At 33.9% G+C, this 24,281-nt stretch overlaps 1 protein-coding gene and 1 long non-coding RNA gene across 4 annotated transcripts in view; one reads left to right on the top strand and one right to left on the bottom strand.

The window, feature by feature from the left end:
- The first annotated feature begins 601 nt into the window (after nucleotides 1–601).
- Nucleotides 602–24,281, top strand: part of LOC106464259 (serine/arginine repetitive matrix protein 1-like) — a 72,387-nt gene continuing 48,707 nt past the window's right edge. For all 3 annotated transcript variants that reach the window (XR_002611703.1, XM_022391970.1, XM_013924385.2), the window contains exons 1-4: nucleotides 602–772; nucleotides 7,980–8,067; nucleotides 14,221–14,393; nucleotides 21,294–21,371. Coding sequence is in view for 2 of the 3 variants with exons in the window: in XM_022391970.1 (XP_022247678.1) it covers nucleotides 716–772; nucleotides 7,980–8,067; nucleotides 14,221–14,393; nucleotides 21,294–21,371 (396 nt within the window). In the remaining variant the exon portion in view is untranslated. The remainder of the gene's footprint in view (nucleotides 773–7,979; nucleotides 8,068–14,220; nucleotides 14,394–21,293; nucleotides 21,372–24,281) is intronic.
- Nucleotides 17,518–24,281, bottom strand: part of LOC111086978 — a 15,402-nt gene continuing 8,638 nt past the window's right edge. The window contains exon 3 of the long non-coding RNA XR_002611704.1: nucleotides 17,518–17,599. This is a non-coding gene — a long non-coding RNA (uncharacterized LOC111086978). The remainder of the gene's footprint in view (nucleotides 17,600–24,281) is intronic.

Here is a 24,281-nt window from a genome sequence, read left to right as displayed (position 1 = left end):
CCCCAATGGTATAGCGGTAAATCTGAAGGCTTACAACGTTAAAACCGGGTTTCAACACCCGAGGTGAGCATAGCATAGACAGCCCATTGTGTTGTTTTGCGCTTAACCACAAAAACAAACAGACATACTAACCTCTAAGAGTATTAGACAATTAATATAAATAAACAAAAAACAAACTTTGGTATATTCCTGAGAGAGATGTTGATTTAAATAATGTTTCATGGCAATTGATAAAGTATTTAATAGCATGTACCCAATGTTTATTAATATATACATTAATAATTACAGTAAATTATTGTCAGTGTTACACTATTTAAGACTGAGTTTAAACTAGTCTGGTGTTTACAGCTCATGGAGCTTTTGTGTAGATCATTAGTAAGGAAATGGTAAGCATTTTATAGTATCTGGCAAAGTTTTAGTTTCTAGAAGTCGTTTCAGTAAATGCTTAAAATAATAATGGCACGTTAAAATGCATTCGTTATAAAGCTTAAAATGTAGAAATTTCTGCTACATAATTGCAGATAAACAGTAGCGCCACTGAACGATAATACATACAAAGTAAAAATATGCTGCAAGGTTTGATAATGTGGGCAAACTTAGGCTTAGTGTATTTATAAATGTAGGTAGTGTTTATGTTGACGGTTGAACGACTTGTCTGAAAGTACTTGACAGAAGTGCATTGTGAAACTCAGAGTAAAGAAGTGAAAGCGGGCACATGCTTAATTCTGTTTGGAATTTGTGCCGCGCTTGCCCCATAACTACAGACGAAAAGGTAATACCGTACAGAATTAGTATCGAGGAGTATTGTTTATATTGCTGTTAGTGTTAACATTTTTTTAGATGAGCCAGGTACTGTTTATTTAACTATTAGTATTAGAGATAGGTTTTGTTTCAATATTTAAATGTATTGCAGAAAAGCGTACTGCTGACGTATGGACTATTTTTTATTTTATTTTCATAAAGTTGAATAAGAAATATTGTGGAGGTATAAATCACTAAATTGATAGTGTTTGTTTGTTTTGAATTGCGCGCAAAGCTACAGGAGGGCTGTCTGCGCTAATTGATAGTGATAACTCATTCTACATTAATTTAAAGTTTAAATTATATAGTTGTACTGTAGTGTTACTGTTAGTTTAAATATCATACCATTACCAGTATTATTATTAATCATTTAATGAGTGTAACATTAACTTCAGTTATTAATCGTCTATTTTAAAAATATATTGTTAATGTTACCAACTTTTTCTTTTCAATTCAAATCAAGTTTAAAGAATGTCGATTTTTTAGTTAGTTCCTACAGTTATTTAAAATTTTAAGTCGGAAAAAGAATTATATATTTTTAACAATTTATTTCATTCCTCTGCTTTAAGTTTAACTTATGTATTACAAGTTACCTTAACAATAACATTACTTATCACTATATAAACCACTAGTGAAGCCTGGAATAATGTGTACAGTTATGATCTCCTTATCTGATGAAGAATACTTATTTAAGTTATTACTATTAGAATGGTTTTAGAGATCTTAAGATGATTATTATCTCTTACAGTTACAGAGATAGGTTCTGGTCTCTTATTTTCCCTTTGAGAAAAGAAGGGTAAAAGGTAATCTTATTGAAGCTTACATTGGTGGATCAGAAGGTTAAAGGCTTCTGAATTCTTTGTGTTACATTCTAAAGGCAATAGGATGACAGGACACAAGTTTAGGATGTGTAAGAGCAAGTGCAAGATAATGCATTTGGGTTTTCATGATTGGATCATGTTTAAACTTTAATATAGATAGTAACCTAACTGATAGTGTGACAGAAGAAAAGGATCTGACGTAGTATTGGAGGAGTTACTAAACCAAAGAAGTAGTGATGTGTTGCTAGTGCTAGTAGTTGTAGTAGTAGTAAAGTTAATAGAATTGTAGGGTCTCTTTAAAGACATATTGATTACAAGTCAAAAGAGGTAATTATTTCTGTACAATAACTATTTAGGCCTCACTTGCACTACTGTGTACAGCTTTAGTCTCCTTATCTAGAAAAAAAAATATTTATTCGAAAAGATTTAGAGGAGGGCTGCTACTACTACTACTAGTACTAGAATTATTCCAGAGATAAAATGGTTATCTTATGGAGATGGATTAAGATAACTTATTTTGTCATGAAGCAATAATGGTAGGGGGTTATCTTATTGAAACTTACAGTATTATAAGGGGGATTAATAGGATAAAGATCTGATTTCTTTGTGATATATTCTAAGGACTACGATATGAGAGAAAACAAGTTTAAGATTTGGAAACTATAATTATATATTTCTGACAATGTGATTTGATTAGCTTATGGAATGAGATGCTTTTGTCAGTAGCAGCAACACCTTACAAGAGTTTGACAGGGGAATTCATTACTTCCTGAAAAATAAAGGATAAGTTTCAGATTTTACTTTGTCTTAAGGGTGGGTGTGTAGGGACAGCCTTGTAGGGCTAAATGCATATATTTTTTTGTAGGGAAAGTGATTTGATATTCAAGATTAAGGTTTCTTGTATTTGCATATCAGACATAATGGGAAGAAATTTCGTTGGTCAATAGAATACACTGGATTTAGAAATTGTATCTATGTGCCCAATATAATGTATCATAGTCTAGCTTTCCAATCCCAAGTCAACGAGTTATGCTCAGTGTTGCTAATAACAAAGTGCAACTTATTAACATAATTTGCCAACAACTGACAAGGCATGTCTATAAACTACAGACAAGAACCATTGCCTACCTTCATAGGCTGATTTTGAGAGGAACAAATAGTACTCCAGAGTAAGTTCATCTAGGATGTTTCATTGTCAAAGATGCCTTGCAGTCTACTTTTAAAGAAGCAGACATTGTAATGGTATGACTGGTTGTAGAGGTGGTCATGCAAGGTGTATTACTGTAATTTCAGAAGATGCAGATGTACTTGTGTTGTTGTTGCATCACCACCTGATCAGTAAGCTCACTTATATGCTTCTTATGGAACAAGTTCATACATAGCATACAGTCACTGACATTGGGCTAACTGCATGTAAACACTCACAGATAGCAAAGTATCTTTTGGCTACCCATGTCATTTCTGGATGTGATTCAACTGCATACATGTGGGGAATAGGAAAAGCAACTGTTGTCAAGATACTGTCAACAGGCTAAAAACTTGAACATTTTTGAGATTCTAAGCAGACATAAATATGGTCATTAGAGCAGCAACTTCATTTATAACCACATGCTATGGGATTAAGATTACTCATACCAACATGTATGACATACTGTGACACCTGGTTAAGGAAAACTTCCAGTAAAACAGTAAAGACTAGTATAAAGCTAAATTCAGATACGATACATTACCTCTTCTCACATAAATAGCTATTCTCGTTCAATGCTACCATCTACATGCAATAAATGTTTTTCATGTGCACACAAGCCCTGAGCTCTCGTGTACTCTACCATCAAATGGTTCAACTGCATTTCATATGTAAATCATCATGCAACAACCCTCCACCAATAGGAGTATGACACACTCACGATGCATGTGACTCTCTCTATTATATTCTACCAAACTGTCATTTCTCATTTGGCAGTACTTGTGTCAAGACGTTTTTTATTATGCTCTTCAATCGTGTTTTTTTGTTCAACTTAGTGTTTTTTTTTATATTCATTCTGATGTGGATTTCTTTTTCTTTTTTTTTTCAAAAGTTCACGAATTTTCTCATAACTTATTTTTCCCAGTTTTTAATTTTCTTTTTCATCAAACACTTGTGTTTGATTCTTCATTGTTACACAATGAATTCTGAAGTACAAGTTACCACTTTGGAGGTAATACCTTCTACTAGCACACTCACACAGGCTACTGGTGGGGGTAACTTGTCTATGGACTTATTGGCTCTCATCTGCTATGAGATTGATCGTTATATGAGTCAATCTGTTTTTCCTGATGTTGCCTCTATTCCTCTTGAACATGCTGAACCTGTTTGGGTTGACAAGGATTTTATAGCTTTTTTCCTCCACTTGATTTTGCCGTGTCTTCCTATGCCACTACCGCAGAAACAACTAAGCCTAATACAGTTTTTTTTAGACATGGTTTCTCAGGTATGTTTTGTTTTATCCATTTCCCCGATTTCATATGATCCCCATTTCTTCTTTGTTTCTCAGGTGGTTGATGGTGCTAGTATGCCTCGCCCTCCAGGTTTCAGATCAATTTGCTTTGGCCTACCATCAGGCAGAATGTCTGTTTCTCGATTCTCAACAGTTGGCATTGATTTAGCCCATGTGGGGGTGGATCCTGATCATCCTGTTCATTTATCCCACACCCAATTTTCCTGCCTTGTCTAACCCTATCAACTCTCCCACAGTACCTGTCTACCATCCACCTCTTTACCAAGTTGGTCCACCGGTATTCTGAGGGTTTTTCAAGGGATAGCTTCTCCCTGCTTACCTCCATGTTGGCATATTTGTCTTTGGTTCTTTCCTTACATATGTGGTTTCTCTGTTGTTGGGATCTCCTGGTGAGGGACGCTGTTTTATCCCAGGTTCATTTACCACCAACTTATCTTTGGGACTTATGTATGGTCTCTTTTCTACAGCGGTATGTTTTTGGTAATATACTTGAGATTTTGGTATCCCATGTGGAATTGGTGAGACAACAAACAATTCTTTCTTCTTTTGTGGATCATTTGTCTCATTCAGAGCTTAGACAAGCCTCTGTTACTGTTTCCTGTCCTGCTTCTTTCCAGCCCTTACCTGTTTCTACCTCGAGGAATTCCTCCTCTTATTGTACAATTCAATGCAGATGGACACATCACCAACAGTACCAGTGACTACCCAATGGGTTCTGTCCAGTAGGGGCTCGCTTAACTGATTCTGTTCCCCTTTGCTGACATTTCACCACAGATATGTGGGTTATTTTGGTATTATCAGATCAACTTGCCATCCACTTCCTTTCCCTCCTCTATTGTCTCGGGTACCAATATCTGTCTGAGGTAGTACAAGTTCTTCTCTCCCAGAATGCCATAAAACCCATTATGCATCCTTCTCCAGGTTTTTATTCCAGGCTGTTTATGGTGCCTGAGAAAATTGGGGACTGGCAGTCTGTGATCAATTTGTTCTGCCTCAATAAATTTTGGGTTCTATCCCAATTTACCATGGAGTCTCTTCTTACCCTTAGGAGGGCTTTATCTCTGAGTTTGTAGATGACCAAAATATACAAAAACTGTAAAGTTTTTACCTCTCCTACCCTTTCCCCATTGTTGTGTTCCTTCCGGATTTGTTGCCACTTTGCCGTGCAGTCCTTCCAGATTGGGATGTCAGTGTGGTTCTTCACTGCCTTATTTTACCTCCGTTTGAACCTCTGTCCTTGTGCTCAATGTTTTCATTTATACCTTAAGATTTATTTCCTTCTTCTATTGGCTTGTGGATGTTGTCATTCAGGTTTATTTGCCATTGACATTTCAAGTACTCTATATCATTCCACATATATTCTTCTTTGTCCAGATCAATCTTTACTTAACAAAACTTTAGCGGCTCATGAGGGTAACTCATCCTTCTTGCCAATTTCCCTTCCTTCCATTTCCTACCTGTATCCGGATAAGCTACTATGTCCTGCACGTGCTCTTCATTTTTATGTTGCTCGCATGGCTTCCTTCCATAGTGCCAGTTCCCAACTATTCATTTCTTGGCAGATATCCCTTTTTATGACCTTTCTTCTTCTATCTTGACCAATTGGGTTTGGGTTTTAAATTAGTTTGATTATTTTTACTTGTCTTCATCCTTCTTTAATATGTTCCAGGTGTCTTCTCATCATATCAGGTACCTTACCTTTTCCCTGACATCTCATCTCCATTGTCTCTTGGAAATTCTTCATTCAGGCATGTGGACTATACCACAGATGTTCTTATCTCACTATCTGCATCGGATTGTTATTTCTTCATTGTCGGGTTATAGTCTTCCACCTGTAACCATTCTTCAGACTTCAGTGTGACAGTGACTGGGTAAGTTATCTTTTGCACATATAGCCAATTTACACCTAGGGGCACAACCTTTTACTCTCACCCACATTAATGTACTCTGTGGGATTGAGATTCCAATATATTATGGTTCAGATCCCTATCCAACCATTGTTTTCTCCCACCCATATCTGTGACACCTCTTTCCATACTAGGTGAAGAGTATACGTGGTACAGAAGTGGTGCAGTCTCCTACATATGATCCTCTAATGCGAGAATCTACTCTTCTAGGGTGTTCTTTGGGATACTTTTGATAAATGCTTCTTTGTTTTTCCCTCACACCAGTCCCTCCATCTATTTAATGTGAGATTCTATCCATTTTTGTGAGCAGAGTTAATGTATTGCATCAGAAGTTATAATTTTCCTGTACTGAAAGTATACTTCTGACAGGTACTTGCCTCCACTCACACTTCCCACCCTTCTGAAAACTGATGCTTCCTATTTCTGCCAAAATTTAGAGTGATAGTTTGGTTGAATTGACGCTCCTATTGGTAGAGGGTTGTTGCATGATGATTTGCTTACAAGACTCAGTTGAACTAAGTTGATTGTGGGGTATGTGGGAGCTCAAGGCTTATGTCATGCAAAAAACTTTTTGGGACTCCTTTAAGTTCCTGCCCTTTACATTTTGGCTACACTTTACTTAAGGGCGAAGAGTATACCTGGATAAGAAGTGGTGCAGTCTCCCACAGGTGTGTTGTTTTTAATTCCTTTTTACACTCCATGGTTTTCAGTTGGATGCTTCCTAAAGAGGGATCATCTTCTCACCGGCCTTCCACCGGTTCAATGTGAGATTCTAGCTTTTTGTGAAAAGAGGTTAGATATCATATCAGAAATTAAAATTTTTGAAACTGAAAATCTGTTTCCCATAGATACTTACCCCTTTTCACATTTTCCACCTGTCTTTCCCAGTTCTGGTATAGTTTGGTGTGATCTGACCGATCTCAAAGTGGTTAACAGCTGCAAGATTAGAGAGGGCACTAGTTACGGTAGGGGTAGTTTTGCACTCTTATTGATGGAGGGTTACTGTATAATCATTTGCAGAAATATGTGGGAGTATCAAAGCTAGTGGTGAGCAAAAGTTTGCACCAATAGAGGGCAGTATAAGTAGAGAAAATCATTTATAATCATTTGCAGAAATATGTGGGAGTATCAAAGCTAGTGGTGAGCAAAAGTTTGCACCAATAGAGGGCAGTATAAGTAGAGAAAACTTTTTGTGAGAGGAGATAAGTATCTATGAGAAATACATTTTATGTTTAAGAAAATGTTAACATTCAAGAAATCTAATATACTGAGCACATTTGAAAAGGTATGAAATAAGAATGCCTATTTTGGTAAATGAGTCAATTATTAAGTTGTCTTTACAAAGTAAGGACTACACATGAATATATGCTATAGCAGAATAAATAAGAAAAAGTGCAGTAAGATGAAAGTAAGAAGATTTAATCGGGGATACCAAATGTTTTTTGGAGGAGAAAGGGCTGGAGGGGCAATCCCCACCACCAACAAGATTAGAAAAAAATTGATAATAAAGTAACAATTTATGCTGTTCCTGTGTGTGCTGTAAATCTACAGCACAATCCAATGCCAAGTCACATATTGTTGCATTTTTACTTTTGAAAAATCCAACAGCTTCCAGGGGCTGATAGGCACTTAGACCTTCATTTGAAACTGGCTTCCCCCAAATGAAATGTCATATGGTGTTGCTGATTTTAATTGAAAGCTAAATTGAAATTCTAAGATCTTGTACAAATCCTTCTTGGTTCTTATGAAAACAATAGAAATGCACAAAGGTAAAAGGTTTAAGAAAGATTATTCTTTAGGTGTACTTTTTTGTGCTGTAGTTGATAACTGAAATAGTATTCTATTGTCATTCTGTGTTTGTTTTTGCACCATTTTAATGTATTTTGCAAGGAATGAACTGAAAAAGCTATATATTTATTGACAAGAATTAACAAAGCTTTATTAACCTACAGTTACCTACAGAGTACAAGAATAAGTTTTCGTTTCTCCAAGACCATCAACTCGCATCCTATGAGGTTCTTAGGAAACCTCCAGAAAGTGGTGAGTACCCATTTTTTTGAGATTTTTAGATATTGGAATTACATACTTCATATGTTTTATATCAATTTAGGAAAGACTTGGCAAAGAAACATCAAGTCTGTCTACTTGTTAATGAGACAAAGCCTGATAGAGGGGAAAAAATAGGTCAGGTATGTCTGTTTGTTTACTTTGTTCAGTATCTTCAGAGTAGTAACAAATGTGACAGAAGTTTTGTTAATGACTTAAAATGAGATAATTGAGCTGTACATCACTGGTAATTCAGAGCTCTTACGTAACTGATTTTGAAAAGAGGGAGATTCTGTGTTGACAACAATGCTGAATGCCATACGTGTGAGGTGTTCATCTGTGTCTGAAAATGTTTAAATAAATTAGAGGCAAAATTGTGCATTCTGAGCAATTTTAAGAATTTATAGGTAACATTTTCAGAGAGTATCTTAAAAAGGATTTCTTTAAAAACTCTGTAGAATATCTTAACAACCCTACCACGAAATATCAGTACTGCTTTCACAACAAAATCTTTGCATGATTTTACTCAACATTGAAAATTTAATTACATGTATCAGAATGTTGCTTATTATAATTCCATATAGCATGTTTTAGTAAGTCCTTTGAGGCTCCATATTCACAAGAATCTTTCTCTGATGGGTGAAGAGTATACCTGATTCAGACATGGTGCAGTCTCCCACATCAAATATTTGGATCTGACTATCTCCTCTCAAGTTTTGTCCTTTGGATGCTTTTGAAGGATGCTTTCCTTCCCTTATACTGGTCCCTACACCTATTCAATGTGGGATTCTAGTTCTTTATGTGAGCGGAGGTAATGTACTGTATTGGAAGTTATATTTTTCCTATACCGTAAATTTATTTCTCATAGTTACTTATCTCTTTTCACACTTCCCACCCTTCCTCCCCACTGAATACCTGTGCTTCCATTTTTTGCCAAAGCTCGAAGTGATAGTCTGGTAGAATGGAATAGAGAGAGTCACATGCATAACGAGAGTGTGAGGCACTTTCATTGGTGGAGGGTTGTCGTATGATGATTTGCATGAGACACACATTGGAATTAGTAATTTCCAATGGAAGGGAGACAGAAGGCTTGTGGCATGCATAAAAAATTTCTTTGCATATAGAGGGCAGCACTGAACAAGAATAGCTATTTATGTGAGCAGAGGTAAGTACCTATTGGAAATACCTTTTCAGGATAGGAAAATTATAACTTTCCCTTAATGTCAGTCTTCTGTCTTGACTGAGCTTTTGCTAAGCATGTATGTCCTTTGCTGTTAATGTGTCGATGGACCTCCGCCTCCATTTGATACGCGCACGACAATGTTCTATTACAAACATTGGAGCAGAATTGGGTATTCATAGTACTCGCAGAAGATATGAATGAGTATTTTGCACTCCATTGTCTGTTAAATTTGGTCTTGTACTTCGCAGCTTCCCCCCAAATTTTAACTTTTTAGCAGCTGGCGACAAAGTTTCTGCTTCACTCTCCAAGTCAGGCATGTTGAGATTTCAACATATAAAAGAAAGGCTGTGATTGGTTGAGTGTTGATAATTGACCAGTGTACATGGCCTTAGGCTTACATAAATAAGCAAATTTAGTCGAACAGTGTCGAATGAAAGAAATTAACTTGAGCTTTTAATTAATGAAAAAATATCTTTGACATCATATCAATTGCATGAGATTTATATACCACAGTGTGAGAGCATGACATAGCGTGTAAATGCATGAGTCTTATGCTCAGTGTATAACACTTGACAAGTCTGGGTAATGTGGGAGCTACAGTAGGGACATCTCAAGGTCAACATTAAGAACATTAGATAAATAGTAGAACAGCTTATGATGCTGCACTTTGCTAGACTCATGGGAGCTGATATAGGTGTACATTGCTGATAAAATTTAGTTTCTTTCGTTTGAAGGAATCTCTTGATTCTTGACTCTTATTCATCATTTTCTTGCATTATTAAAGAATAATTAGGCATTAAATAAGTACCAGGAAACCTGCTTGTAAGTTATGTGCAGTGTATAAGACTGCATTGTGTTACTGTACCTTATCATCAAGTTGGTGTTAAAACACTGCATTGGGCATTTTTATTTTATTACCAAGTTTTTGTAAAATAACGTATTTTATTTTTTCGCTTATCACCAGGTTATCATAAAATACTTCATTTTGCTGCTACATCTTAACACCAAGTTGGTGCAAAACATTGCCTTGTGTTTTTGAAAATTAGTACCAGGTTGTTATAAAATACTGTATTGTACTTTTTTGCTTATCACTAGGTTGTTATAAATAACTGCATTTTGCTTTTACATCTAATCACTAAGTTGGTATAAACCTCTATACTATACTTTTGTATCATCAGGACAGAGTATGCCAAACTCCTAACTAATTCAATAGAAAGAAGGAGCACATGCTAGAGTTAGAAAAGAAATTGTAAGGTATAAAAATAAAGGAATTAAAAGAATGCACATTTATAAGACACTAACTCCTGAGAAATATTAGATACTAATATAAAAGCCTATCAAAAATGATGGGAAACCATTGTTGAATGATTAATAAAAATTATAGAATTTAGCTGAAACAAACTTTTCTGTACATCCAAAATGCACCTACTCTTCACTTATTTCATCAGTCTTGAAGTAATTCTTTAATCACCACATTTTTAATAAAAACTATGCAGAAAAATGAAATGTTATCTTGAACAAAAGTACATGTGTACTCTGAAAGAGACTTAAATAGCACTCTTTGGCCTTTTTACTGTATTCTATGTCAGGAATTAGAAAATATAGTGCATACATTCCAACATAAATTTTCAACTCTTTTGACTGTACAAAGGATAAAAGAGATATGGTAGTAATAAATGTCTGTTTTTCTTTGATTTAACCCCTTACCTACTGGGGTCATTTTGTCCTATTGTGAAGGCAAAATTGCATATGTGGATTGAAAAAATTATATAGAACTTGCCTTTTATTTGTTTTCAGATTTTATTTTTGTAAATAGTAGCATAACATTCAATTCTTTGTACTAAATTAGAAGAGAAATTTAATAAAAAAAAAAATGTCAAAATTCGTTTGAGACTATAAATAAGTGCCCTCTGAGGAAATATTTTTTTCAACATTAAAAAGAATTTTTCCTTGCACTTTAGCGCTGGTTCTGCCATGTGTGATTGCTATCTAAACCTTTTTTGAAGTCTGTTTTCTTTATAAAACAGCGTCTGGGCATGTTAATCCTCAGTTGTAAAACTTTTAGCTAATCCTAGTCGAAAGTGTCAATTTCAGTACCATGTTATTACAATCGCTATATTTCACGTTTGACAAATCATACGATGATAAGCAAAACACGTAATGATATGTTGTACTTTAGATTTTACAATATGAATGTGGGTGGTGCTTACTGTAGATTATAGTAACTGCCATTTTATGTAGAGGTTGTATTTAGTAGTGGTCAATAGTACTTTTTATAAGCCTTAGAAAATTTGCTTCTGGAAAAAAACTACATGAGATGTATGTGACTTTTATTATTTTTCTATAGTAGCGTAAATCATACTATATTGTATATCTGTTTATATTAATTATTATATTGAAAAATTAACTCAAAATAGACATATTTTTAGGAAACAAGTTGATCTACGAATGTTAGGGTTAAGATCTATCGAGTGACGAGTGCATGGTCTTTACATGAATTAGGCTTAGCACTTTGAACTGAAAGAGTTTTTGATTTTTATATTCTTTTTTCAGCCACCTTCTGGGTCAGTGGTAAGTTTACAGATTCGCAGCACTGGATTCCGGGGGTTTGATTTCCTAGAGTGGACGTGGTAGATGGCCTTTAGCTGCTTGGCTCCAACAAAAGAACTTTACCATGGTCTTTAAATGACCTATGAAAAATGAAAAGGAGGCCACTTTAGGATAAGCTGCCTTTGATTTGTTTTTCTTCTGTGTGATGTTTTGGGCTCTTTCCCAGTTGCTTTTAAGCCTGAAACTTAATTGATGTCTGAAAAGTCTGGGAGCAAATGTTTTTTTTTTTCTCCATACATGGAAATTGTAGTTCATGCTGGAAGGTGTACATCTTAGTTACATGAAGGAAGAGTTAGATCTTATCTGACACATTGTCAGAACTTTGATTTCAACTACCACCACCACGTGGAGGCATTTTTCTGACTCTCAAATAATATCTGCTCCTCGAATTTCAGGGTTCTAAGGTGGAGTTTGCAGTTCACCTATATAGTTCTATGTTCCCTGATGGGACAGAGTAAGTCTACAAACTTACAATTCAACTTAAACATTTATTTCATTTCCTTTCACTTCATTTTGTTGGAAGACTCCCAGGATCACCAGTTTCGTTGAGGATGAGCTGGATCCATTGTTAGCATGCACATTGGTTGAATTTTTGGCTTCTAAACTCCTCCTAGTTGTTATTGGAGTCTCGAATTTCATAGGCTTCTACAAAGGGGTCATAGTTCCACTCCTATCCGTGAGTTCCAATCCCTGACATGAGCTCCCCGGGAAAATGATTCTCGGAAAAGATTATGTCTATATCCAAGGTTTCCATTGCTTAGTTAGTTTGCCAGCAGTTTCGGTGATTATTGTATACCTTCAGGAGCTGTGAGGGCTTGGTTCCAATAATTTCTGGATGTTTTGTAATGTTAACCATTCATCCAGAAGCTCTGCAGGTCCTTGGGCCACAATTGATCATTCTGTTCACATCTTCCCCACTATTATCCACCCAACCTGTTGGGTTTCTACCTCCCGTAATTCATCAGGACTTGGAACTTAGTTCTAGGGTTATCTGAGTCTGGTTGGTTTGGGGGTAGTGAGTGAGTCAGGCTAGTTTTTCAGATTTTTTATTCCTTTTAGTTGTTGGGTCTATGAAGACAGGAGATTGGTGTCTATTCATCAGTCTTCCTGGTCTATATCAATGGCTAGATTCTCCAAGGTTCACAAGTTAATCATTCCTCAAATGTGTTGATCTTTTTTCAAGGATTGTAGATGTCCAACTTGTAGTCGGCTCCTATCTGCACTTTGCCTTAGCGGTGGAGTCCCACCACTATCAGGCATTTGTGGTGCACAAGGGTCAGGTACTGCAGTTCTTGTTTTTTCCTCTGGTCTCTCATAGGCTTAACATGGGTTCTGCTGTGTCATACAAGTTTTCTCGCCCCCTTCATTCTATTGTTTTGTGCACACATCATTCCGTGGGTTAATGGTTACTGCTGGCTACATCGCATCAATTGTTAGACCATCATGCCCTGCTTCTACTTTCAGATAAAATGCAGGCAGGCTTCTCTTTTGGGACTGTGACATCTGTTCTTGCTCTAATTCAATATGTCATCAGTCTGGGTATTTTTTATTTTTCATCTGATCTCTCAGTCGAGCTCAGCTGTTTCCCATCAATCCTGGTCAACACTATAGAATAGGATGTCACACTCTTACTCACCTCTCCTTCTCCCACTGCACAGATGGTTATTTCTCTTCTGGGAATGTGGGTGTCACTTGAATTCTTCATGCTTTTGGGACGAGAACAAAAGTGATCCTTTAATTGGTCTTTAAGCTACCAGAGATTGTACACATCTATTTTCTGATTTCCCCAGTTTCCTTAGTTGTAATCATTCTTCGATCTCGAGGGGTTAAATCAAGACGCTACTACAAATTGGGTTCCTCTACTGCACACTTCTTTCAACATTAAACTGGATTTTTCATTTATATTTAGTTTCAAAAACAAGTGTTCTCTATCTACATGGTCATGATCTTAAAGTATACATGAGTTACAGAACCTTAGCTCATGGAACTCACGTTTGTGCTGTTTGTACAGAATTCTACAGACACGTGATTGAAGGAAAGAAGATTCTTCCATGAGATGACAACACAACTATGGTTTTAGGGAAAAAATATAGAAATGCATGTTTAATGATAAGGTAAAACTAGTAAAATTGCTTGTATTCTAACCAGCTCTATTGAGCCAATTAGATTGTTATTTTTTGCTGTTTTAGTCAGTCCGTGAGCCTCCTAAGTGGCCAGGGCTGACTAAAACCCAGTGCATCATACCTCACATTTTGTAAGTGTAAATGTGCAGTATTAGTATAGAAGGCAAATAAACAAAGCTAAATGATTGGATTTTTGTAAATATAGTTCCACAGTAATGTTGCTTTCATTAGATTCAACAATGGAACCAGCTTTGCCTCGACGAAAGAAATACCCTGAAGTAGCTTACAAGACCCATGAAGTCTTGCCATTTGATTACAGCAATGTTGATGAGGCTCTTGATGTGCTGAATAGCATAGGTGAAAATGGAGGTGCCCTTTCTGAACAGGATATCTTGAGAGCTAGGGTAAGAAATATTTTTTTTTGCACCTCAAAGTACATTTGTAGGGTTGGATAAATTATAAATATTCTTGGTATACCTTCAAGAAATTTGCCATAAAAATTTGCTGTCCCAACTCCAAAGTTACTGTTCAGAAGTTTTAGAAAAATCATTATGTAGTATATATACTTTCAAGTTATCACCCAGTTACTTTCGATTTTAAACATTACTTTAATTAAATTTCAAAACAGCTCTAAAAATATTGGGGTAAAATAAAACAAAACTACAGAAAATATAAACAAAAAATAAAAGTGAATATACTGTATAAAATAAGACAGTTTATTACTCTCTCAAATTTTCCAAATTGCAACATTTTAAAATTAAAACATGTTTACTTGCAAATATGATGCCATACTGTTTATAAAAATTCTAAGGTAAAAAGTAAATCACTGACATGGAAAAACATCAACAAATGATTTAAACAAATTATTCCAATATCTAAGTTAAAGTAAAACTCCCAGAAAGCAACATGGAAAAGAAACTTACCAAAGTAAAAAATATGTCACACATAACATATGCAGAACATGAGTTTCCCATCAAACTCAATCCACTCAAATTTCTTCCTCCATAAATCAAGATACGTTTCTTCTCTCCTATACTTGTAGTCTAGCTTAAGAGATTTGGCTTTTTTCCTTGTCCAGGGGCAAATATTATTAAAACAAAAAATACATATTTTCTCCATATCCTCAATCAAGGCACCTGAAAGTGTTTCTAAATTTTCACCATGTCTGACTGATTGACAACAATGGCACAGCTTCAGCAGCAAAACTTGTAGTGAATATTTTTTCCCCATTAACCTATTTCCCCCTTTTCTATTACATTGGGCAACAAAAAAATTTTTCTCTGCTATTAGAAAAATGTAAGTGTTTATGTGTAATTTGATGATGCTAATTCTAAAAATCATGTTGAAAATTACTGATCACCTCTAGTTTTTGAGTTATGTTATATTTATTTACAATATTCTTATATATCATGAAAATAACTTTTTCTTTATCTCTCTCACTATGGACTGTGACCCAGGGACCAACTTCATAACCATTTTGTATCTGTTATAGTATTCATACTATACATTTAATATTTTGCAGATTATCAGTAAACATTACAAGGCTTTTGTACACAAAATATCAGATTTTTTTTATTAAGTTTTTAGATTTTTTAAAGTAATGATTTACCCCTACATTTTTTCTTTTCAAATGTTGACTATTCAACATGCAAAATAATTTTGATTTTAAGATTAAAAATACTTTTATGCATCAGAAAATTGTCAAATTTCATATAGGAAATCTTTATAATTATCAAACATTTTTATTTAGAAAAAACTTTATATCTTATCTGTTATTTTGACTACTGTATCTCTGTATGTATTTGGTTGATTTGACCAACGTTGTAATCCCATAAAAATTAGGAAATAGATATAAATTGCACTTTTTTCACTTTAGAATCACTACAGATTATAACACGAAACCACAAATGTTTATTCTAAATGGCTTAAATTTCATAACGTTATACATCTATATATATATTTATTGTTTTTATTTTATTGACCTTTCAGCCATGCCTGACTCGCATTACAGAAATTGCAATAACATGGTGCATGTACACTCATGTTTCTGTATCCATTAGTATAAAACTGGCCTTTACAAAGTGACCTGTCTTAGCTTTGTTCTAGTGGACCAGTATTTTGTAAAATCAGTCACATTTCAGTTAAATACATTACATATGTATATATATTATTACTATTTACAAATAAGTTCTTAAATTTCAATTTTTTTCTTAAAACATAGAACAGCAAGTAAAGAAATATAGAAAACAATGATATCTGCCACTTGGGATTGTAAAGAAGTTTGTATTTGCTTGCCGTACTTTGTATGCTAAGCCTTGCCAAATTTTGCATGTGGAGGATGTAAAACAAAATATCTTTTTTAGGTTTTATATATGCATTTTCAAGCAACAAAAAATTATAATTTATCAGGCTTACTAACTAAGCTGTATTTGGGTCTAAAAAGATACTATTTTTGAACAACATTTTCACTTACCCCTTCCTTCCAAGATTCAAGACAAAAGAAATAATCTTGGGAACTTTCCATTTTCAAGAAACTGAAAAAACCACGTGGGGGTAATTTTGAGCTCTTTGATTGGTTATAAATGCATGATAGAGCAAAGCGGGTGAACGTAAGGAACTATTTCCAAAAACAGAAGAGGTTGGTGGGATCACTGTGTATGATTCGCTAAATATAGCGATATCTCAGAAAATACAAAAGATAGGACATTCTTATCTTATATTCTAGCTAGTCAATATCGGTAATTTGAGTTTCTATTTCTGACTTTGTATTTGGACATCACAAACATCCAATATGAACCAAAGCTGCATTCAACATACCACGTGACACAAACATCCATATTTAGAAATTTCTTTTTAATATATACTTTTAAATTAAGAAATAAACTAATGTATAATACTAAACTTTTAATTATAATCTACCATTGTAATTTACTAACCTATTGACATACATTCATAAAGTAGTAATTAAATAAAATTTTGAATTTAAGCCTACAAACTTGATGATTTGCCCTTTGACTCCTGATCATAGGAAACCCCATAGCAATAGGGTTAATAACTTTATTTATTCATTGAAAATTACATTTAAGAATGTTCAAAAACAATACATAATAGCAATACCAGTTTAAAAAAGCAATGAGTATAATATGATTATATACTGAAAATATATTCATGCTATGTTCAAAACTTTCATCATTGTATTGTTTTTTGTTACAAAATATCTGCTTGACTTATTGTTCCTTTTGTGTATGTTTTCAGTTTCATACTGTAAGAACCAACAGTAATCTTCCATCATTGCAGGATTCCATTGACTTTGATATTACTGTTCCATTGTAGAAATATCTTGGTGGAAGAACTCACCATGCTCATGTTTCACTGCACCTAGTTCATTTGGAAAGAAGTCTAAATGGGACTGTAAGAAGTGCATCTTTAGTGATATCTTATTCCCCATTTTGCTGTAGTTCTTGAGCATGTAGTCAATCATCACAGCATAGTTTTCATCTCTGTGATTTCCTAAGAAATTTTTGACAACCAGTTTGAATGATTTCCAGGCAACAAATTCTTTCTGATTGAGTACTGTTTCAAAATCACCATCCTTCAGCACTTCCCAAATCTGTGATCCTACAAAAACACTCCCCTTTCATTTCTGCTTCACTGATTTTTGAAACTTGTCAGACAAGTATCTGAAACAATTAACATCTTTGTTCATTCCTTCATGTTCCAGCTGAATATGAAGTGGGGCAGAAACAAATGTAGAGGATTCATTAAAGGTTGATACTTGATATTCTATTTCCCTGGTAGGTTATTCCCTCTCACTGGCCATTCCTTCTTTTTGAAATGATTTTTATCATCTCGGCTGTCCCAGACACACAAAAAGCAACAATGTTTGGTAAACTTACTCTGCAGGCCTAGCAGGAGTGCAATCATTAATCCTGCAAAAATAACAATGAGTTAGATTAGTGCTTCCCAAATTTTTTTCAGCTTGCAGCACACTTTAATGTCCCAAACTTTTTGTGCCACATGTAAATAAGTCTGTATGGCAGGCCTAGTGATACCTGCCCTGAATAAGACAGACAGAAATTACTGTTATACTGTGTATCAAGGGGAAAATAAATCAAATTTTGAATATTTATTAAATTGATAATAGATTTACATTACTAAATAAAAATTACTTAATAATTGCAAAAATTCTGTGGCACACCTGAGACCCTTCTGCTGCACACAGTTTGGGAAGCACTGAATTAGGTGATCTTTGTGCTCATGCCATGTCGTGGGAAGTGCAAATGGCATACTTGCTCTCTTCTTATTTATCCACTGTGTCAAGCCATATGTGCAAACTGTACGACACACATGTGGAACCCAATGTTTTTCTTGATTACCAATTTTGCACCAAAAAAAATGTAGTAAACTACCTTTACTTTGTGTGTGTGATGTTTTCCTTTGTGAAACTAATATATTTTCCCCAAATGTAGCAGAAACTGTTTGGGTGATTTGTGCACTTTTGGACTTTACTTGAACTGGAAGCAGGCAGCATTTCAAATGAATTGATTTTTTTATGTTTACAAAACTAGAGATTAAAAAATTTTAAAAAACAAAGTTTGCAGAATTTGGTTATATTTTGGGTATGATGCAAGGAAGAAGATTGTACATCATTTTGACTGTGTGAAAAGTGAGGTGAAGTACCAACTGAGTGAGTGAGAGGCAACTGAGAAAGAGGCATCTGACTCTGCTCCTTTTATGCTCAGTCGAGGGACTCCTTGAATGTCTAGCAAACTGAGCATGTGAGGGTTTCATGCATCCCAGTGGAGCAGATGAGCGTGGGAATGAAGCAAAAGTGTCGCAATTCACTACAATTATATCAAGAACAAATAACATATATGAACAATATATTTGGAATTTTACATCAATACAATGAAAGTTTGATGTTATTTAAAATGCATGCCTTTTACCCATTAAACTGTCAAAGTAAACTTAATTTCACAGCATAAATCTATTGTACTGAATATATTGCATGGTATTTCATGTAGTGCTGATAAAATATTGAGATATTACATTAACTTAAAAACTAGAGGTGTAAGACAAATTCTGACTACATTTTTTGAAATTAGCACCATCAAGTTACCCTGTATCATTTGAGTTTTTTCCTGTATCAAATTTTTTGTTGTCCATTGTTATCTTTCTTTGCTTTTATTTCTTGTTTTCATCCCTTCTTTTCCTTACCAGTTTTTGCCCATTTTCCTCTTTCTCATTTCCCATAACCTAAAATTCTTCCCTAATTTTAAAAATCTCAGAATTATTCCCTTACTTTTTGGACATTTATCCAGAAGTATATTTACCAATATTCTTGTCAATGCAAGTTTTTTTATGCTTCCTTTGAAACTGTACTTTGACAGGTCCATATTAATGCTTCATGGTTGAGTGGTGACGAACATGGTGTACAAATAGGTTATAATGGAATGATACAATATCTATATCACATACAATTTGATGTAAAAAAATGTATGTGTGTGTATATGTGGGGAGGAATATTTTTGATTTTATAGCTTTTCCAATCTTTGTAACTAATATATATTTATTTATTTGTGATTTATAGGAGAGGACTACAAAGAATTGAATTCAGTTTGCTATAACAATAGTCCATTACTGTACAAACAAAACTAAATATTTTTGGAGATTTATACATAGCATTTATACATGCACAGATATATGTATGCATATAAGTAGACCAGTCATGTTGGCATGCATTGGTATAATGTAATAACCATCTTAAAGTTGTAAGAGAAGTGCTATCCATGACGTTTGTAAGTTTAATTTGCCTTCAAGTTTACAATTGTCAGATTCTCACAACTACACAATGGCTCCTCATCACCAATTCAACTAACGATAACAAATGTATTCGTGATGATAGAAGTGTTTCATCTGTTTGAGAAATGTCCTGCATCAGTATTTAAAACAGTTTTATTTCTGATGAATAGTGGTGTTACACTTATCTAAAACATGTCGTGTAATGCTTAGAACAAAGTTATTCCTGATGATATCAGTATTTAATCCAACTAAAACTTATAATTCAATGACTAGAATAAGAGTTATTCCTGATTATACTAGACCTAAGCATGTCATTATTTTCCATGTTTTCCAGGAACATGTTATTTATTCAACTAGGCAGCCACTTAGTGTTAGAGCATGTATATTCCTCCATGTAATCAGAATATATAAATTTGAGCAACTTTTTGTTCTAACTCGGGCATTGACAAATATTTTAAGATCTAGGAGTCATCCCAAAAACTTATTACCCGGATCTAGTATAGAAAAATTATGAATATATTTTGAGTCGCTTGTGTGTTTATGGTACAAGATGTAAAGTTTTACACTAAAAGGATTCATTATGAAATTTTATTATATAACATATATTAAAGTTAAACTTCAATATGTGTAACTAATAAAATAGTGGACTAAATAACTGTAACTTATGTGGATTCTTGCAATGAATGAAAGTAAAATAAAAATAATCGCTGCAATATTGACAGGCCAAGCAGGTTATTTCAGAATAGGGCTAATCTATTCATCTCTACAACACTGTACAAAGATAAGCAAAGTCCTTTTGGTGCACCTAACCTAGGGCTAATCTATTCATCTCTACGACACTGTACAAAGATAAGCAAAGTCCTTTTGGTGCACCTAACCTAACTTTACTACTGTTTGTACTAGGAAATTGGAGCTATATTTATTTACTTTCACAGCAATGAGTGCATGCTAACTAGCACATGATATCAACAACCACTTGATAGTATTGCGTGAACTAACTGCCTTTGGTCCCATCTGAGTCTAAACACTTGCACTGATTGGTTGAATTGCACTTCATTTGTTTTGTTATTAACCACTTATAAGTGGCTTAGAATGCACCATTTTAACTTTAAAACAGAATAGAAATCTAACATGAAAGGGGGGGGTTCACATTCACTACCTATACCATTTTCAACATTTTTGAAAACTGGACAAATCTCATGTATGATTAATATGACTTTGTGAGTAAATATGTTTTTTTGTTGGTGACTGTTATAACTGCTTATGTTAGTCAAGCTTGGAATGAGGCCCATTTATGGATCCATAAGAGTGTAACGGTTGTAAACTTGAATCTGAAACTAAACTTAGGAAACTGGGTGACATCAATATCTTCTTAAGCTAATTCTTTTCTTACCAAACTAAAACAAAAAGTATATCGTAGCCATTTCTAAAATATATGCTTGAAGATACAATTATTACAATAAAAGTTAGAAGAAAATGTAATAAAATTAACTCTCATCTAGTCAACAGAACGAAAGCACAAAACTTCATCTAGGAGTCGATCTGCTGGGCCAACCTATGGACGATTTAACCCACATCCTGTGAGTTTTAACTGTTAATTTCTACTTAACTTTTTCTTTTTATAAATTTTGCATCCACCAATAAGCTAGTAGGTTTATATATGTATATAATTGAATGAGTAATATCATACAAGTTTTTAATTTTTTAAAGATTTTTATTGCATGTTTAGCAAAATATCAGCTTATCAGTTGAATACCAAAATTATTTTGTATTTCTCATATGTATTAAAGTTATGGGGCTGGTGAAAAGTCATGAAAAACACTAATGTATTTCATATTATAAAATATAAATTATGTGGCATTGTCCTGTATATTTGAAATGAAGCTTTATTTTTTAAGTTGTTGAGAACAGTTTATATGATAAATGTGAACACCATCACAACTGGTGTTGAGTGTACACCTGTATGCCAAAATTCGAAATTTCATTAAAACTAATAAATGTAACACTGTTTCAACTATTTTTAACTCAAAAACATTTTAAGTTCTTGCCATTTTGTAACATTTACTTAGCACAAATCACAGAGGAAAATGAAAAAGAGTTATTAAAATTTACACTTCTGTGCAACTGTGGTACCTCACTTGTAAACAATATGCTTATAGAATTTTTTTTTTTATAAGTTTTATGCCTGTCCCAAATATAATTTCTTGATTTATATTTGCTAAAAAATTATAATCCTTTGATAACATAACTAGCCATGTCTTGTGTCATTTGTGATTTTCCTTTGGGATGTACTAAAAGCTGAAATTCTGGCTGGAATCAGTTCAGGAACTCTCTTCTTGAAGATGGTGCACCAGCTAGACCACTATTAATAATTTGCTACTGTATGACAATAAAAACTCTAATTAAGACAAATGTGATGAAGTGCCTTGTAGTATGAGGACATAATCCTTACAGCTAAACAGTGGAGGACCTCACTGAACACTGTAAATATCCATGTTACCTCGGGCAACAAAGAAAAGTTATAAAATTTGTATGAAGTAATGTTCCATACTACCAACTATTAAAATGAAAAGAGAAATACAGTTGTGTTACTTTACTTAACATATTTCATCAAATACTAAATGACTAACATTAGGTGGAGAGGAATTTAAATAATATCTTGGAGAAACACCAATTTTCAAAATATTCTAACTTATACTTGTATTTCAGCTAAGTTTTCTTCGTGAGATAGCACATTGAGTATAATCCAAAATGACCTCCTATACTTCAACATTTGATTTTTGTTTGAGGTCTGGTTTTAGGTAGTTGGGGCTGTGTTATAAAATAGTCTTTCACCAGAGAAACAAACAGTTACATTATGAAATAAAAAATATATTTTGTGTGCATAATAGCTTATAATACAAAGGCCCATTGTGTAGCTTTATGCTAAAACAACAAAAGCAATGTAATATGTTAAGTTTATTTACAAATAAATAAATATATGTATAAAAATAACTTCTTCTACAACCTATGGAATCCTACACTTACAAATTATTGTTATTGAGCATTGATAATACTTGTATGCTTTATAATTGTTGTCTTGGTCTTCTTGAGGGATGGTGTTGGTACTAGTTTTTCCAGGCAATCCATCAAAAGTGTTCTCATGTTTTCATTCTTAAAATTTACTTCTTTATTGTCTGTCCATGCATTATGAAGAAACTGTGCCAGAAATGTTAAAACAAAAAAGACTACAGTCATTACCACTCTCCTACTGCTGAACATAAGGAATTATTACTAACTTGTTTATCCTTACCATATAATTGGCATAACTAAATTTGAAAACTTGCCGTAAAAGATGCTGGTAGGTTATTGAAATCTAAAATATGGATTACAAACCCATAATCACTCCGCAATGAAAGCATCCAGTGGTTTTGGCCAGTAGACTGGACCTAATAAACAAGAGTGCCATCATCTCTTACATAAGGGAACTTGTGGCAACTTATCCAGTGTTTAGGAGTGCAGAATATCAGAGATTAACCATAAAGAAGAGCCTAAAGTATTGTTATGAACTAGTTATTATCCACACAAAATATATTTTTTACTTTATAATGTAAATATGTGTTTCCCTAATGGGAGACTATTTTGTAACCTAAATAGCTCAACTGTCTAAAAACTTGATATATTATTTAATATGATAAAGTACAGAAGATCATTTTGAATTTTATTGACTGCATCTTATACAAAAGAATATAAAGTTGTGCTATGGATGAATTATTTTAACCATAAAATATATTATTTACACTATAATATAACTACTAGAGCATAAATATGTGCTTTGATTTTGATATCTGTATACTACTAAATCTCTGAGATTGTTTGTTTGTTTGTGTGCTTGTCTGTAATTAAATACAGCAAAAAAGGTGCACAATAGCACCATATTTGTAATGAAATGAGAATAGAAACAGAATAAAACAAGTTTCGTTAAAATTGGGCCACAGGTTACCGAGTTAGCGCTGTTGTTGGGTCACTTTTTGTACATTCCATTATTATAAAACTTCGTTTTCCACCTGATGTATCACTTTAAAATATCTTCTATACAACAATATATGCACAACAGAAATTAAATGATGAGATGAAAGAACAACAATAAAATGGACCTACAATATTATTGACTATTTTCAAATTTTTCGATATGTTGTTGATTAAGTTACAACAGTCTCTCCATATGTTGTTGATTAAGTTACAACAGTCTCTCCATATGTTGTTGATTAAGTTACAACAGTCTCTCCATATGTTGTTGATTAAGTTACAACAGTCTCTCCATATGTTGTTGATTAAGTTACAACAGTCTCTCCATATGTTGTTGATTAAGTTGCTACAGTCTCTCCATATGTTGTTGATTAAGTTACAACAGTCTCTCCATATGTTGTTGATTAAGTTACAACAGTCTCTCCATATGTTGTTGGTTAAGTTACAACAGTCTCTCCATATGTTGTTGGTTAAGTTACAAC

This window comes from Limulus polyphemus, unplaced genomic scaffold (assembly GCF_000517525.1).
Source record: "Limulus polyphemus unplaced genomic scaffold, Limulus_polyphemus-2.1.2 Scaffold1601, whole genome shotgun sequence".
Taxonomy (NCBI): domain Eukaryota; kingdom Metazoa; phylum Arthropoda; class Merostomata; order Xiphosura; family Limulidae; genus Limulus; species Limulus polyphemus.
Note: the sequence above shows the minus strand (reverse complement) of the source record. Positions and strands in the feature narration are given on the sequence as shown.